At 39.4% G+C, this 18,652-nt stretch overlaps 1 protein-coding gene and 1 pseudogene across 1 annotated transcript; both read left to right on the top strand.

The window, feature by feature from the left end:
• The first annotated feature begins 88 nt into the window (after positions 1-88).
• On the top strand, positions 89-6,925 carry LOC118815298 (annotated as a pseudogene).
• Positions 6,926-7,454: 529 nt separating this feature from the next.
• On the top strand, positions 7,455-11,797 carry LOC118815301 (tripartite motif-containing protein 16-like). Its single transcript, XM_036581328.1, has 6 exons — positions 7,455-8,099; positions 8,425-8,520; positions 8,681-8,914; positions 9,414-9,573; positions 10,333-10,389; positions 10,568-11,797. Exons 1-6 carry the CDS (start codon positions 7,515-7,517, stop codon positions 11,101-11,103), a joined length of 1,668 nt encoding a protein of 555 aa, XP_036437221.1. The 5' UTR covers positions 7,455-7,514; the 3' UTR covers positions 11,104-11,797.
• The last annotated feature ends 6,855 nt before the right edge of the window (positions 11,798-18,652 follow it).

The following is an 18,652-nucleotide window of genomic DNA, read 5'->3' on the forward strand; positions in this document are numbered from 1 at the left end:
CTTTCTCACTATCTTACAGCTTCTCCCTCAGTGATGTAACAGCCTGTTTGGCTCCACCCTCTCTCTGCTCTCTGAACTGCAGAATCATGAAGCCACTCCTACTCAGTTCAGAGGAAACGAAACTGATCTCAGAGAGCTGCTCTCTCTCAGTCTGTGACTGCAGGAAAATGGCCAGTATTTCAGTAGATCAGGACCAGTTCAGCTGTCCAGTCTGTCTGGATCTGCTGAAGGATCCAGTAACTATTCACTGTGGACACAGTTACTGTAAGGTGTGTATTAATGGCTGCTGGGATCAGGATGATCAGAGGGGGGTCTACAGCTGCCCCCAGTGCAGAGAGACTTTCACTCCGAGGCCTGTTCTACGCAGAAACAATGTTATAGCTGAAGTGGTGGAGAAACTGAAGAAGACAGAACTCCGAGCTGCTTCTCCTGCTCACTGTTACGCTGGACCTGGAGATGTGGAGTGTGATTTCTGCACTGGGAGGAAACTCAAAGCTATCAAGTCCTGTTTGGTTTGTTTAGTTTCTCTTTGTGAAGCTCATCTTAAACCTCATCTTCAACTTCCTGCTTTAGTAAATCACAAGCTGGTCAAAGCTTCCACACGACTACGAGAGAAGATCTGCTCTCAGCACGACAAACTGATCGAGATCTACTGTCGTACTGACCAAACATGCATCTGCTATTTGTGCATGTTGGATCAACACAACGGCCACAGGACAGTCTCAGCTGCAGCAGAAAGAACCGAGAAACAGGTCAGAAGTAGAACTTTAGTGTATTTCTGCATTATTTAATTTTTTCATTATGATATATTTTGATTTGTTAGAAAAAGTTCAGGTTCAAATGAGCAAGATTAGCCACAGTCAGTAATTAAAACAGTGGCACATTGGAAACAGTGTAATTCAGCACATTGAATCTGATATAAAACAATTTATTCAAGCAGTGTTGTCTTTTTTTCAAAGGTATGTCTGAACATATTGGATTAAATGTATTGGATACACAGCTGGTTTCAAACACAGTCACCCAGATTAGGTGCTCATTTGCTTCCAATGACCTGCACTGTGATTGTCATGAATGTTACTTCCACACAGTGTCAGTTAAAGGAGACGCAGAGTGAATCCCAGAAGAGAATCCAGGAGAAAGAGAAGAAGCTGCAGGAGCTGAAACAGGCTGTGAACACTATTAAGGTGAGTAGTGAGCAGAGATTAATGTGATCTAGAGACACAGTAAGAGAGTGAATGATAGTTGATCTTTAAATGGTCCTCTGTCTGGTCTGTGTGTGTCTAACAGAGCTCTGCACAGACAGCAGTGGAGGACAGTGAGAAGATCTTTACTGAGCTGATCTGCTCTATTGAGAAAAAGCGCTCTGAGGTAACAGAGCTGATCAGAGCTCAGGAGAAGACTGAACTGAGTGGAGCTGAAGAGCTGATTGAACAGCTGGAGCAGGAGATTGCTGATCTAAAGAGGAGAGACACTGAGCTGGAGCAGCTTTCACACACAGAGGATCACATCCATTTCCTCCAGGTAACAAACACTGTCTGATATACAGAAGAACTCATTTATCTTAAAAGTTTTAGAATATTTATTTCTTGAGGCCTCTTATTTATAATCCTGTGACTGCCCTATAGCTTCAGCTCTTCTCTGTGTCAACACAACTGATCCAGCTCATCAGCTTGTATCTATGCTCTCTATGATCTGGATCAGGTGTGTAATGAAGATACTGTTCGGTATAAGATTCTGTTGGGTATGTGTATGTAATGCCAGTACAGTGGGCACCAACTGAAACCTTCCTGGTCAGAAGGACAGATATGACTAATCTCAGGTTGAGTTAATCAGAATCGTTAACTGTCACCTCCACAAGATGCTCAGCATACAGAGACAGGCTCTGAATATGTGGGTCAGGGTGTGTAGAGGTGCATGAAGAAAGGAATGAACATGAAGCTTTGATACGTAACATATGTTACTACATACATTATACATTATTAAATATGAATAAACAATCTAGACAATACAGTCAATGAGTTTCTGAATACGAATTCTAATAACAGGCAATGCTAAGGTACAAAGTAAAAGGTCTGTTTGGTACTACAGTGCACATTCCAACAGAGGGCGCTCTAGGCCCACACAGTGATTATCATCTGGCAATGTGAGTTTTGAAGTTTCAGTTTGCATGGTTTTCTGGGTAATGTAGTTCTTACAAAGCAGTGATACAGCTTACTAAACAATGGCCAACTCTGCAACAAGCAGGGAGTTTAACAGATGCTATAAATACACTATAAATAAAAAGAATATATTAATAATATATGTATATTATAGAAGCATATTTTAGTAGTTTTATCTGTTTTATTTTTTAATATATTTTCTTTCTTTATTTCTGTTTGTGTAGCGTTTCCAGTCTCTTTGTGTCTCTTCTGGATCCGAAGACTCACCCAAGATTTTCATCAGACAACATCTCTCATTTGATAAAGTGAGCAATTCTCTGTCTGATCTGAAGAAGCAACTGGAAGAATTCTGTGAAGAGACACTCAACAGAATCTCTCCACATGGTAAGAGGAGCTGTCCTGCTGTGAAATATGATGTTTGGTCAGCAGCAGAGTGAAGTGGGGTGGGTGGAGTGTTATATCTGGAGGACACAGCACTCCACAGTTTAATGATTTAGCTTTAACTCTGCTGATGTATGTTCTGTAATATCAGCTTAGATACACAGAAATGTTCAGGCTTTGAGAACCCTGACATTATTACGCTCTCATAGAGAGATCACACTCACACACAGTGATCATGATCTGCTGGATTGTTTCCATTCGAATGTGCCACTCAAATCTTAGCAGCAACACTGAATAATCACATGTGTATAAAACAATATGGCAAACCACATGAAACATACATGTTCAGGTAAAAACTTATCAGTAACAATTTATTTTATCCGACTAGGTGTTAACTAGTTAAGCGTGAGGTACAAGTACAACACTATTGATTTGGGTAACATGATGGTACATTCAGAGTTGAACTAAATTACACTGAAATGACTAACAGGTTCTAGATATCAAGCTGAGAAAGTACACAGTAAAATACGTCATAAATATTTGGAGTAATTAGGTGATCAATACAAACATACACTAACTAATGGAACATCACACATTTAAGCAGGAAAGTAAATCAGAAACACCTCCAAGTATCAGGGAAGGTATATGGCTTACAGTGATGGCACAAAATGCAAAGTTATGTTACTGATGTTGGTGATAAGAACCCAGTAAAACCACAGTAAGAAACATTATGTTCTCATACAGCCCAGATTTAGTTTTGTTAATAATTAATAAACAGGTAAATAACATGTACGAATCTTGTACTTTATTTGTGTACAATCTTCTTGCGTTATATAACCACCTGGTACCTAATTAATACGTAATCCTAGCTAAACAGGTTCTGTGTTCTAAAATAGGTTCTGTGTCCTTTTTTTTCTTCTTACTTCATTGTTTAGGAGTAACATGGCAGCTAAAAATAAAAACTGTTGCGTGTGTTTTATTGCAGGTGCTTGTCAGCTACTTTAGTTAACATATAAAATACAGCATTGTCTGTTTTGGAGGTATGTGGCCGTATAAGGTTGGGATGCGGGAAATCTAGTCAGGTTGTAGGTTCCCATAAACTCTGGCCAGTAGGTCTGTGGTGCTCTTACTAACAGTAAACTTACTTTAGTAGGGATTAAGGTAACCCCTGCATATTCACCCAGTTAATACCTAGAACCTGTTGAGCGGTCCATTGTAATTTAGTTAGACTACCTTGAAGAACTTACCATCATGTAATCTAGAACTTTGGAGTTTGTGCCTCACACTTACCTGGTCAATACCTAGAACTCAAAGGACTGTAAAAGAAAGTGACACCAACTGATCTGTGATGAGGTGCATTACTGAGAGATGTTTCAGAGAGAAAAAGAACTGCAGCAACACTGCAGACAGTTTTACACTGCATTAAATATGAAAGTGTTCCTGTAATCCTGTTCTAAATGTTCTTTAGTCTTTGTGTTGTAGCTGCTCATTCTTTATTGTATTGTGTCTCCACAGCTGCAGCAGTTCAGATCTTACTGTCAGAACCACAAACCAGAGAAGACTTTCTACAGTGTACGTAACACACACACACACACACACACACACACACACACACACGCACTGTTAGGACTGTAAATATGACCTGTTTCAGTAAAAAAATCAGTGCAATACACTGTTTTACCACTCCCATTTTCCAACTGGTCATTTTTAGTCTCTGGTCATTGTAATTATGTTTATCTGTTTACTTGTTTCTCTGTGTATTTGGTTTAGTTAGTTAGTTGTATTTAGCTAAATTGAGCTTGTTCATGTAAACGTATGATAACTTATGAGCATCACTGTTTGTAACGCGCCAAGCAGATTCAGACGCTCGCAGATGTAAAACGCAAAGGAGGCTTTACTGATAGAATCACAATCCAAAGTCGTCGTCACAAAACAAGCATGGGTCAATTCCAGAAAGCACAAAAGAAGCAAACACTCAATCATAACACCAGGCGAAATGTCCAAAAAGGGAGAGGCAAAAACGTAGTTAGGAATACAGGCGAAAGGTCAAAAATCAGAGATCGTACACAATGGCAAATAATCCGAAAGGCAGAGCAAAAAAGGGCAAAGTCGGGAAACGAAAGGCAAAGGTCATACACGAAAAACATACAATGGAATGAACGCTTAGTAGATCACGCAGTGGATACAATATCTCGCAAAGTCCCTATGCTAAAGCCCGGGTTTATAAACTAAACTAGGGTTAACATATGATCAAGAACACAGGTGACACACATTAGAATTCAGGTGAACGAGAGCGTTGATAGGAGCGTGAAGTCACGTGAGGAGTCCTCTGGGAGATTGCGTCCCAATCCAACAAGGTACTCGGAGGATGCGTGACACTGTTCAAGGAAATTACTGAATTTTACTGAAATCTTTGTTAATGTACAGTAAAAACATCCAATCCATGTAAATTAGACTCTTCTTCTTCTGTAGATTTCTGTCAGCTGACTCTGGATCCCAACACAGCGAATCCTCACCTCATTCTGTCTGAGAAGAGCAGAGTGGTCAAATGCAGTGAGAGTGTCCAGCCGTACTCAGATCATCCAGAGAGATTTACCTCCTGGTATCAGGTTCTGTGTGAGGAGAGTGTGAGTGGACGCTGTTACTGGGAGGTTGAGTGGAGCAGTGTGGAAAATTTGTACATATCAGTCTCATATAAAGGGATCAGCAGGAAAGGACTAGGCAAAGATAGTAATTTTGGAGGCAACAGTCAGTCCTGGAGTCTTCGCTGTGGTTCTACTCTCTCCTTCTATCACAACAACATTCAGACTAAGATCTCAGCCCCGTCCTCCTCCAGAATAGGAGTGTATGTGGATCACAGTGCAGGAACTCTGTCCTTCTACAGCATCTCTGACACAATGACCCTCCTACATACAGCCCACACCACCTTCACTCAGCCTCTCTATGCTGGATTCAGGCTTCCTTATGCTGGATCTACTGTGACTTTATGCAATTTGAAATGAATATCAGTGATATATTTAGTAACAGAATATATAACATTAATCCTCCTAGGTCCTCTATGACTGTACGTGCCTTGAAACACCTCTTCTTACATGTTTTTCATTGAAACAAGCAGAGAAATTTGGTGAAAAGTGCTGATAATAAATAATAAATATTTAACTCAATACCAAACTGTAAGTAGAGGTTTGAATATGGAAAATCTATTGTGGTATGTATCTATTTGTGAAACAAAAAAACCCACACAAGTTACCATGTAACTCATGGAATTGCATTTAAATAATTAACAACACACTCTAAATATACATCACTCTGAAATTCTGGCCAATTTCCTTTTTTAGAAAATATGTTACAGCTCACCTGTAAGTGTCATTCATGTGTCATTCATGCTTCATAACACAACAACAGTTGGTTTAGACTTCATCAAAGCTCCTTCATCCAGTATAAACCTTAACAGTAAACACAGAAAACATCTGCTGTTCTATCAGACCTTCTTCTCTCATCTTCAACCCACCAGAATCCTCTCACTGGATGTCGTTCTGTGCAGAATGTATCAGATTCAGATTCAGTTCTGAAGTGCATTTTGGATCCTGTAATGTTTCCAGCTCCAGTCCTAGATGAACCCCTCACTGCACAGTTTAGTGTTTCTGTTTTTCTCCAACACTTCATTCAACACCTGAAGGTCAGGATGATCAGCTGATGAATAAACATGTTGTGTTAAAGCAGTAAAACCACTAAACTGTGCAGATCAGGTGTCACTCAGGACTAAGACTGAGAGCAACTGCTGTCAGCCCACATTCTGTAATGGAGTGGAAAACAAATTAATTAAAGTAAAAAGGAGGGAAATGAGTGTAAGATCTCTCCATTCTGCTCTGAGTGCCTCCTGAGAGCCGAAGCTTCCACCAGCAGAAATCCACACTGCTGATTCCACTGCTTTCAGCTGGAGCTCAAACCCATCTTGTAGATCAGTGTTCCCGCTAAGGTCCTGTAGTCCACCTGCACTGCACAGTTTAGTTTATTCCTGCTCCATCACACCTGATTCAGCTCTAGAAGGACTTGATCATTAGCTAATGATGTGAATCAGATGCAGGAAACTCTAAACTGGGTTCCTGTAGGACTGAACCTGGAGAACTGCTTTATATCCACATTGTTGAGTCTCTATGATACACTGAATATAACAGAAACATTCATTTAAACCCAAATAATGTTATAAGTAAATACTGCATAGTATATGACACTAACAGTGTTTGACTCTATAATATTTAGTATATTGATGCATTCCTTTGTTTTATTAAACTTCCAAAACTGCTACTGTGTCTGTATTTGCTGTATGTACTGTCTGTATGACTGTATTTAAACAATATTAATAAACTTTATCTTCATTGCTGGTCCAGTGCTCTCGTTCAGAGGCCATTTAAAGGCCTTTATTCCCTCTTCAAGTGATTGAGTATAACAACAACAATTAAATTAAGTTGTAAGCAGATACTTTTGCCTGAAGCTGTTTGTACATTTGTACATTTGAAGCTTTTTTAAAGTAAAAATGAAAAATCACAGTATCTTCAAGTGGTGATACATACAGAGCTGATGTGTAAAGGTTTTACAGATAATGAAGGGTTTTTAATGAAGTCTTAGAACAGAGTAAACAAAACTGCAGAGTAGAGTGATTCTAGTACAAGGACAGAAACACTGAGCTTCACCTGACAATAAAGGTAAGATTGTACATGACAGATAAGATTGTTGTAAATGTTGTAAACGGAGACAAACTACAACCCAGTTCATTTGTTTCTGACTGTATCAATAAAACTCTCTCTCTCTGTTGACTTTGACTTGACTTTTCTCCTTCAGTGATGTAACAGCCTGTTTGGCTCCGCCTCCTCTCTGCTCTCTGAACTGCAGAATCATGAAGCCACTCCTACTCAGTTTAGAGGAAGCGAAACTGATCTCAGAGAGCTGCTCTCTCTCAGTCTGTGCAGGAAAATGGCCAGTATTTCAGTAGATCAGGACCAGTTCAGCTGTCCAGTCTGTCTGGATCTGCTGAAGGATCCAGTAACTATTCCCTGTGGACACTGTTACTGTAAGGTGTGTATTAATGGCTGCTGGGATCAGGATGATCAGAGGGGGGTCTACAGCTGCCCCCAGTGCAGAGAGACTTTCACTCCGAGGCCTGTTCTACGCAGAAACAATGTTATAGCTGAAGTGGTGGAGAAACTGAAGAAGACAGAACTCCGAGCTGCTTCTCCTGCTCACTGTTACGCTGGACCTGGAGATGTGGAGTGCGATTTCTGCACTGGGAGGAAACTCAAAGCCATCAAGTCCTGTTTGGTTTGTTTGGTTTCTCTTTGTGAAACTCATCTTAAACCTCATCTTCAAATTCCTGCTTTGGTAAATCACAAGCTGGTCAAAGCTTCCACACGACTACGAGAGAAGATCTGCTCTCAGCACGACAAACTGATCGAGATCTACTGTCGTACTGACCAAACATGCATCTGCTATTTGTGTACGATGCACGAACACAAAGGCCACGATACAGTTGCAGCTGTAGCAGAGAGAACTGAGAGACAGGTGAGAATTACAGTCTTTCAGAATGAATACATGATTATTATATTTTTAATTTTAAATCTGTTGCATTATTCAGTAACTGAATTGCTTGATTAACAGAAATTGAGCTCTAAATCATTTCTGAAAGTCTTCTAGTTCAGGAAGTGTTACACAAATGTGTCCTTACTAAATGTTGGTAATAAACAAGTCAGAAAAGTCAGTGTACATTTTATGAGCCGACACCCTTTTTCTGTAGAACAAGGTAGAACATTAACTCTTCATGTGCTCTAATACAATTTCCTGTAAGTCATACTTCAAAAACATCTGAATAAAATGTGTTTGTTCACAGCGTCAGTTAAAGGAGATGCATGAAGAATCTCAGCAGAGAATCCAGGAGAAAGAGAAGAAGCTGCAGGAGCTGAAACAGGCTGTGAACACTATTAAGGTGAGTAGTGAGCAGAAATATGACGGAGCAGTTACTTCACACCCTCAGTCAGCCTCTCCTAAAGTACTGAGACCACTATTAAGACACTTTGAGATCCTACACAGTCATAAAGTGAACAATCTTTAAATGGTCCTCCATCTGGTCTGTGTGTGTCTAACAGAGCTCTGCACAGACAGCAGTGGAGGACAGTGAGAGGATCTTTACTGAGCTGATCTGCTCCATTGAGAAAAAGCGCTGTGAGGTAACAGAGCTGATCAGAGCTCAGGAGAAGACTGAACTGAGTGGAGCTGAAGAGCTCATTGAACAGCTGGAGCAGGAGATTGCTGATCTAAAGAGGAGAGACACTGAGCTGGAGCAGCTTTCACACACAGAGGATCACATCCACTTCCTCCAGGTAACAATTACCATATAATATATATATATATATATATATATAGATAGATAGATATATAGATAGATACAATTTTCTTAATACATTCATTATTTTTGTATTTATAGCTCACTAATTCTTATTTCTCTGCATAGTTTCAGCTCAGTAATGAAACAAATGCAACAATGAAGACACTGTATACACCATATACTGTAAAAACAAAGTGGGTTTTAGTTTAAAAAGTAAAAAGTTGTTTAGGCTGCATTAAAATTTTGAGTTAAGTGATCTTTGAATAGTAAGTTAGCAGAACAAGAATCTGTTTTATGCCCTATAAACATCTTATTTGAAGTTCAAATAACTCAGGATTTTAAGGCTGCCTGAACACTAACTTTTAAGTTAAAACCTCCAAATTTATTTTAGAATATAATTAAAAAGGACGTCCTGTGGATTTTATTTAAGAATACTCTGTTATTTTCATCTGTTATATATTTTTTCTATATGTTCTTTATTTTTATTTTCATAGAGTCTCCAGTCTCTTTGTGTCTCTTCTGGGTCTGAAGACTCTCCCAACATCACTATCAGTCAACATCTCTCATTTGATAAAGTGAGCAAATCTCTGTCTGATCTGAAGAAGCAACTTGAGGAATTCTTTGAAGAGACACTCAACAGAATCTCTCCACATGGTAAGAGGAGCTGTCCTGCTGTGAAATATGATGTTGGATGTCTCTGTTTGGTCAGCAGAGTGAAGTGCGTGTGTGTGGAGTGTTATACTGCATATCTGGTGGACACAGCACTCCACAGTTCAGTGCTTTAGCTATATATTCTGTTGAGTTGTGTTGTGGAAAATCTGTTGAGATACACAGAAATATTCATGTTGTTGAGGAATGTAAGATGGATCAGTTTTTCCTTCTGTCCCCTCAAACTCACACATTCAGAAATGCTCATGATTTGTGACGTTTTTAATTGTGTTTTAGTGACGTCACTCACACTGCCTGCTTCACATACACTAACCCTGCATGATGTGAGAGATGCAGTGATGCACACAGCACTTGAGCTGCAAATAATTACAACCAGCAAGTTCTACAGCCGTCCTTTTACTAAAGGAATAAATTGTTATAATCTGTATGTTTATGACAGTTCCCGTTTGTGTCAGAGGGGCTACAAAGCCTTAAGACCCTTTTAAACTGAGGCAGTTTTACAGAAATGGAAAAACCTAACAAAAATATAAAACACTAAAAACAGTCCTGCTTATTCTCTTATCGCTGCTTATGGTTTGTTCACTTCTTTTAGTACCTGGAGTCTCCATAGAAAACTGGATGAATCTATTAGTGGTTCCAGTTCTGCTCTTATTGAACTTTGAAATGAGAAAGTCCTCTAATCTTGTTCTAAACAGAGTCTTTGTGTTGTAGCTGCTCATTCTTTATTGTATTGTGTCTCCACAGCTGCAGCAGTTCAGATCTTACTGTCAGAACCACAAACCAGAGAAGACTTTCTACAGTGTATGTAACACACACACACACACACGCACACACACACACACACACACACACACACACACACACACAATTATCTAGATATAAAGAATTTCTAAGAAAGTATACAAACAGTCATATGACTGAAAAACTAGAAGTACAATCTATCAGTATAAACTCAACTCTTCTTCTTCTTCTTCTGTAGATTACTGTCAGCTGACTCTGGATCCCAATACAGCATATCGTCACCTCATTCTGTCTGATGGAAACAGAGTCGTGAGATACAGTCAGAATGTCCAGCCGTACTCTGATCATCCAGAGAGATTTGACACCTTGTGGCAGGTGCTGTGTGAGGAGAGTGTGAGTGGACGCTGTTACTGGGAGGTTGACTGGAGCAGTGAGGTTTCGGGATGTGTGTACATATCAGTCTCATATAAAGGGATCAGCAGGACAGGAAATGGTAACCACAGTAAGTTTGGACACAACAGTCAGTCCTGGAGTCTTCGCTGTGGTTCTACTCTCTCCTTCTATCACAACAACATTGAGACTAAGATCTCAGCCCCGTCCTCCTCCAGAATAGGAGTGTATGTGGATCACAGTGCAGGAACTCTGTCCTTCTACAGCGTCTCTGACACAATGACCCTCCTACACACAGTCCACACCACCTTCACTCAGCCTCTCTATGCTGGATTCTGGCTTGCTTCTTTTGTATGCAGCGTGACTTTACGCAATTCAGAGTGATTTTTCAAGTTTTAACTTTAAATCAATACCACTTTTCTGTTTATCAGAGGACAATATCATGATGGATTTTGATGAAATGTTGTTGTTGCAGATATAGTTTTTATTTTGTGGAAAGAAAAATTATCCTTTAGATGGTTTGAGTATCTTTTTGATGCAAACTCAAACCTGGAAAATTAAATGTAATAACGAATACATTATTACATTCCTTACATTACAAAACCATTTTAAATCACCACATTACTCTGAAATTCTGTCTTTCCAAAATGTTTTACAGCTCTCCTCATTGTAATCCACTGCAGTCTTATAGCTGGAGCTTAAAGTTCATCTTCCAGATCAGTGTTTCCACTAAGGTCCTGTAGTCCACCTGCACTGCACAGTTTAGTTTTTCCTGCTCCATCACACCTGATTCAGCTCTAGAAGGACTTGATCATTAGCTATTGATGTGACTGAGGTGCAGGGAGCACTAAACTGGGTTCCTGTAGGACTGAACCTGGAAATCACTGCAGACCTGCTTTATATCCACATTGTTGAGTCTCTGTGATACACTGAATAGAACAGAAACATTCATTTAAACCCAAATAATGTTACATGTAAATACTGCATACTAAATGACAGTATAAGTATTTGATTCTGTAATATTTATTAAATTGTTTAATTACTTTCTTTAATAAACGTCCAAATATACTAAATGAAATGTTAAATAATAAAACATCTTTTTTGGGTCTTAGTGTAAGTGTTTATGTGCAGATGTATCTCTATGGGTATCTGACTGTATTCAGACAACAGTACTTAACTTCATTGCTGGTCCAGTGTTGTTATTCAGAGATCATTTAGAGGCCTTTAGTCTCTCTTCTAGTGATTAAGTGTTCAATCAATTAAATGATGCTAAAAGCAGATATTTTATTCAAAGCAGCTGCACATTTGAAGCTTGATAAATTACAGCATCTTCAGGTGGTGATCCCTACAGTGCTGATGTGAACAGGTTTTACAGATATGGGCGAATTCAATTACACACACAGAGACAATGGCCCCTGTCAGGCATCACTTGTCATTTGTGCATGAAAGTGCAGCTCAGCCAACAGTGGATTCATGCCTGGAACCCTTATTATAGGGAACCAGTATAAACTGAGTGAGCTACCAGCTGAGTATATGAGGAAAAGATTGAAGTGCAGAGCTGTTTAAGAACGAGAGTCAACACAAAGTGTGGGTTTGACAACTGGAGGACAATGGTGAATCTTTCAAATGTAAGAGCTGAAAAGGGATAAACCCTGGAAACGGAGGACACCAAGTGGGTGAGTGGGAGAACAGGAGGAGCTCAGCACTTTTTCTGAGGGGTATTTTTTTTTTTTTTAAATCCTAAAAATGGGCACAAAAAAAGACAGGGAAGAACACCCAGAGAAACCCTGAGAGGAAGACTTAAGGGGTTCAGTCTGGCACAGTGAAGAAAAGTAAGAGGGAAGGGAGACCCAGAAGAGAATGTGAGGGGCTTTACCAAATTACCAGTTTAGACTTGTAGCACTCTCTGAAAAGAGAACTCAAGACTGAGTGCAAAGGTTAGGGTGGGCTTTCCTTACATAGAGGAAGAACAGGTGCCACTGATTGCCCCTAATCATGGTGCAGTGGCTCTGTGCTTCCCTCTGGTGGCTGAAGTGGCCAAGCAGACAGCCCAACCCCAGTCTGGGCCCTTACAGGAAGATAAGATTACAGAGTGTTTTTCTGCAAAGAGGAAAATCAAGAAATGCTGTAAACAGCCACAAATAATAACCCAGTTTGTTTCTGTACCAATAAAACTCTCTTTCTCACTTTTATACAGCTCAACTGTTCTCCTTCAGTGTAACAGCCTGTTTGGCTCCGCCCTCTCTCTCTGCTCTCTGGACCTCCATCTGGTCTGTGTGTGTCCTAACAGAGCTCTGCACAGACAGCAGTGGAGGACAGTGAGAGGATCTTTACTGAGCTGATCTGCTCCATTGAGAAAAAGCGCTGTGAGGTAACAGAGCTGATCAGAGCTCAGGAGAAGACTGAACTGAGTGGAGCTGAAGAGCTCATTGAACAGCTGGCGCAGGAGATTGCTGATCTAAAGAGGAGAGACACTGAGCTGGAGCAGCTTTCACAAACAGAGGATCACATCCATTTCCTCCAGGTAACCATATATATATAGATATAATTTTCTTTATACATTCATTATATTTGTATTCATAGCCCACATTCTTATTTCTCTGCATAGTTTCAGCTCAGTAATGAAATAAAGGCAACAATGAAGATACTGTATACACCATACACTGTAAAAACAAACTGGGTTTTAGGTTAAAAAGTAAAAAGTTGTTTAGGCTGCCTTAAAATTTTGAGTTAAGTGATCTTTGAATAGTAAGTTAGCAGAACAAGAATCTGTTTTATGTCCTGTAAACATCTTATTTGAAGTTCAAATAACTCAGGATTTTAAGGCTGCTTGAACACTAACTTTTAAGTTAAAACCTCCAAATTTATTTTAGAATATAATTAAAAAGGACATCCTATAGATTTTATTTGAGAATATTTGGTTATTTTCATCTGTTATATATTTTTTGATATGTTATTTATTTCTATTTTAATAGGGTCTCCAGTTTCTTTGTGTCTCTTCTGGATATGAAGACTCACCCAACATCGCTATCAGTCAACATCTCTCATTTGATAAAGTGAGCAAATCTCTGTCTGATCTGAAGAAGCAACTGGAGGAATTCTGTGAAGAGACACTCAACAGAATCTCTCCACATGGTAAGAGTTCAACACATTGTGTAAAATCTGTTGAGATACACAGAAATATTCATGTTGTTGAGGAATGTAAGATGGATCATTTTTCACTTCTGTCACACATTCAGAAATGCTCATGATTTGTGACGTTTTTTTCAGTTGTAGTTTGGCGATGTCACTTGCACGGCCTGTTTCACATACGCCAATTCTGCATGACATGAGCGATGCAGTAGCAGTGGCCACTCACACACACTGACCATTCACACATACAGCGCTTGTGCTGCAAATCAGTACAACCAGCAAGTTCTACAGCCGTGCTTTTACTAAAAGAATAATTATAATCTGCACGTTTATGACAGTTTCTGTTTGTGTCAGTGGGGCTACAAAGCCTTAAGACCCTTTTAAACTGAGGCAGTTTTACAGAAATGGGGGAAAAAACCTAACAAAAATATAAAACACTAAAAACAGTCCTGCTTATTCTCTTATCGCTGCTTATGGTTTGTTCACTTCTTTTAGTGCCTGGAGTCTCCATAGAAAACTGGATGAATCTATTAGTGGTTCCAGTTCTGCTCTTATTGAACATGAATGTGAGAATGTCCTGTAATCTTGTTCTAAACTGAATCTTTGTGTTGTAGCTGCTCGTTCTTTATTGTGTTGTGTCTCCACAGCTGCAGCAGTTCAGATCTTACTGTTAGAACCACAAACCAGAGAAGACTTTCTACAGTGTATGTAACACACACACACACACACACACACACACACACACACACACAGTTATCTAGATACAAAGAATTTCTTAGAAAGTATACAAACACCGTTGTATGTTCGAAAAACTAGAAGTACAATCTATCAGTATAAACTCAACTCTTCTTCTTCTTTTTATTCAGATTACTGTCAGCTGACTCTGGATCCCAACACAGCACATCAGAACCTCATTCTGTCTGAGGAGAACAGAGTGGTCAGATGCAGTCAGAATGTCCAGCCGTACTCTGATCATCCAGAGAGATTTGACCACTGGTGGCAGGTTCTGTGTGAGGAGAGTGTGAGTGGACGCTGTTACTGGGAGGTTGAGTGGAGCAGTGAGGGATATGTGTACATATCAGTCTCATATAAAGGGATCAGCAGGAAAGGATCAGGTAATGACAGTAAGTTTGGACGCAACAGTCAGTCCTGGAGTCTTCGCTGTTCTTCCTCTCTCTTCTTCTATCACAACAACACTGTAACTAAGATCTCAGCCCCGTCCTCCTCCAGAATAGGAGTGTATGTGGATCACAGAGCAGGAACTCTGTCCTTCTACAGCGTCTCTGACACAATGACCCTCCTACACACAGTCCACACCACCTTCACTCAGCCTCTCTATGCTGGATTCTGACTTCCTTATGGTGCACGCAGCGTGACTTTACGCAATTCAAAGTAATTTTTCAAGTTTTAAATGATTACCGTTGATATCACTTTTCTGTTTGTCAGCCGACAATATCATGATGGTTTTTAAAGAAATGTTGTTGTTGCAGATATAGTTTTTATTTTGTGGAAAGAAAAATCATCCCTTAGATGGTTTTAGTATCTTTTTCAAGAAAAGTAGGGACTGCAACACAAACACAAACTCAAACCTGGAAAATTAAATGTAATAATGTAACTCCATTAAATAATGAAGTATTCTGAATATATAGCAGAACAACAGTAATGAATCTAGACCTCCTCATATTACAAAACCATTTTAAATCACCACATTACTCTGAAATTCTATCTTTCCAAAATGTTTTACAGCTCTCCTCATTGTAATCCACTGCAGTCTTCCAGCTGGAGCTCAAAGCTCATCTTCTAGATCAGTGTTTCCACTAAGGTCCTGTAGTCCACCTGCACTGCACAGTTTAGTTTATTCCTGCTCCATCACACCTGATTCAGCTCTAGAAGGACTTGATCATTAGCTAATGATGTGAATCAGATGCAGGAAACACTAAACTGGGTTCCTGTAGGACTGAACCTGGAAATCACTGCAGAACTGCTTTATATCCACATTGTTGAGTCTCTGTGACTCTGAATATAACAGAAAGCTTCATGAACAGCCAAATAATGTTATAAGTATATTGTATGCTGTGACACTAACAGCATTGTTGTATTTAGTACATCGATTCATTCCTTTCTTTATTAAACTTCCAAAACTGCCACTGTGTCTGCATTTACTGTATGTGGGTAGAATGGGAGGCCTGTCAGGCTTCACTTGTCATTTGTGCATGAAAGTATAGCTCACCCAGCAGTGGATTCAAACCTGGAACCCTTGTTATAGGAGACCAGCAGGGGTGTAAAGAATAGTGAAAAGTCCTGTAAATTAGTCAATAAAATTACTCAAGTAAGAGTAAATGAGTAGTTCATTAAAAGGGAGGGCAGACAGACAGAGACAGAGAAAGAGAGAGAGAGAGAGAGAGAGAGGGCAGGGAGATGGGGAGGGATCAGATCAGGCCAATCAGCCTAAATAACGGCACTGCGACAGAATCACTGTGCAGAGTTGATGAAGAGCCTGTATTAGACTAGATTTCTTGTATCACAGCCGTTCACGATCGTTGGTTAACTCCAACACAGCAGCTAAACTGGGCTGTATAAACAGGTTCACTGTAGGCTGTGGGCGACACCTGTTAAGTAAAGTAGCTGAAAGGCACTTGTAATAAAATATACGCAACAGATTTCTAGTGTAATAAACAAAAACATTATAAAAGACATAGAAAACCATAAACACGATACCTGTTTAGCTCGGATCAGCTAGGTCGGCTAACGCTCCCTCAGGCTGGAGTTGAGTTGTAAGAATGGATCTCAGCAGGTTTCGTGTTTTCGTGTACACTGCTTTCTTTAGTTCACGTGAAAATAAATACAGATGACCGTTTGGTCGTGGTCTGTTCCTCCTGTGTGCTGGTTAAGTTCTCCTCTGTCCTTCTCCACTAAACTGGACATCTCTGTAGTGTTTTTCCTGCCAGAGCTGCTGTTTTTTAGTTGGTGAATCTTTTAATTTTGGTAACCCTTTCTTTTACAGTCCCCTAAGTTCTAGGTATTAACCAGGTAAGTAGTAAGTACAAACACCAAAGTACTAGGTAATTATTTAAGGAAATTAGATGATAAGTACCAGGATAGTCTAAATTAATTACACTGAAATGTCTCACAGGTTCTAGGTATTACCCAGGTAAAGGTAAGGTATAAATTCCAAAGTACTAGGTAATTATTTTAGGAAATTAGATGGTAAGTACCAGGATAGTCTAAATTAATTACACCGAAATGTCTCACAGGTTCTTGTGTTTGACACAGGTACTTGATTGTCAATATTAGAGGGAATGCATCTATGTGTTATAATGCATTAACCTGGAACTTCAAAAGAATAAACAGGATGCGAGTAGGAGCTCAGGTCACTCAAATCTGTAGTCTTAAATAGTTTGTATCTGTTTATTACTTAGATACAAAACAGAATCCAAACTGTAAAAGAAAGCAGGGACTCTTTCTATGGATTTACTGGGTTCTTACCACAAAGTTCAGAAAAACTGCCACTTCTAACACACTCTGCTGTAAACATAGTGTACAGTACCATGTAAGTAACATATCTTTCTGCTTAATAAAGAGGTAAAAGGGCTGTAAAAGAAAGCAGGGACCCTTTCTATGGTTTTACTGAGTTCTTACCAGTTCAGAAAAACTCCCACTTGTAACACAAGTGTAAACGGACTGTAAGAGAAAGCAGGATTCATCACAATGGTGATACCTGTTTATTGAGGCCTTTTGACAACTCTGTCTTTTGACACAATAATTCCTGTACATTACAATGTACAATATTACGTTACCCGGTATCTATGGTCAAACTGTGTTGTAAAAGGAAATGGTCCAAATGACCATGATTTTACTCTGTTCTTGAAGCTTTTCTAATGTAAACTATACATACATAACTGAACATTTCAGTATATTTGGTAAGTGCAGGCAACCTGCCCTGTACAAGAAATCTTTTATCTCAGACAAAATATTATTGACACTTACTCTGTCCTGAGAAGTGAAAATCATACCATTAAAACATGATACTACAAATTTTGTGAAAAGAACTAAACAGTAATGCTTATGTTCACTTATTTACCGATGGCTTTCTAGATTTTTCACCCTCAAACCTTGTATCATGCCCTAATGTCTTTGAAAAAATGGCCAAGGATTCCATTCCTGTGTTGTCTTCCCAGCCAATAATGCCACTCTATAAACTTTAAATTCATTTCTAGAGACTTCTCTGTCAAGTTGCCTCTGTATCTACAGATGTCCTCTTTGTAATTTTGCCAGGCCCTTTCAATATGCTGGGTGTGAGCTCCATTCCCAGGATGTACAAAATGTCTTTGGTGATTGACTTGATAGTGGCTATATCCATGCTGAGCCAATCTGTTGTAGGCACCCCAAGAATCACTAATTATATGAGATCCGGATCTAACATACTTCCTTACAATTTGGAGTAAACGCCTCCTAGATTGATTTTTCACAAGTTTTAATATGGGACGCCTTGTGGAACGCTTCACCTCCAGCAAGCCAAAAACCTATGACCTCCTTTGCCAAGTCTGTCCTCACCTCCCTCGTCCATACTTTAAAAAAAAAACAAGAAAAAAGAAACCAACAGCAAATAAAAGAGAATTCCATTATGCACTGTATTAAACAAAATATAGAATTAAACAATATTCACCTTTCTTTTGTGTCTGAATTTGCTCTCACTGATTCCAACAAAAGCTCTCTGCCCTCCAATTTTTATTTTTCTTCTTCTCTCATGTCGCCTTATTGCTGGTCCACACACTTTTCGCAGATGTGTAGTCACCCTAGG

The sequence above is a fragment of the Colossoma macropomum genome, unplaced genomic scaffold (assembly GCF_904425465.1).
Source record: "Colossoma macropomum unplaced genomic scaffold, Colossoma_macropomum, whole genome shotgun sequence".
Classification (NCBI taxonomy): domain Eukaryota; kingdom Metazoa; phylum Chordata; class Actinopteri; order Characiformes; family Serrasalmidae; genus Colossoma; species Colossoma macropomum.

What these genes read in the sequence shown, in the direction of transcription:
- LOC118815301 (XM_036581328.1), top strand. Translation starts at nt 7,515, where the DNA reads ATGGCCAGTATTTCAGTAGATCAGGACCAGTTCAGCTGTCCAGTCTGT. An exon ending in AGGCTGTGAACACTATTAAG is followed by an intron (nt 8,521 to 8,680) that starts GTGAGTAGTGAG and finishes TGTGTCTAACAG; the next exon opens with AGCTCTGCACAGACAGCAGT. An exon ending in CAGAGAAGACTTTCTACAGT is followed by an intron (nt 10,390 to 10,567) that starts GTATGTAACACA and finishes CTTCTTCTGTAG; the next exon opens with ATTACTGTCAGCTGACTCTG.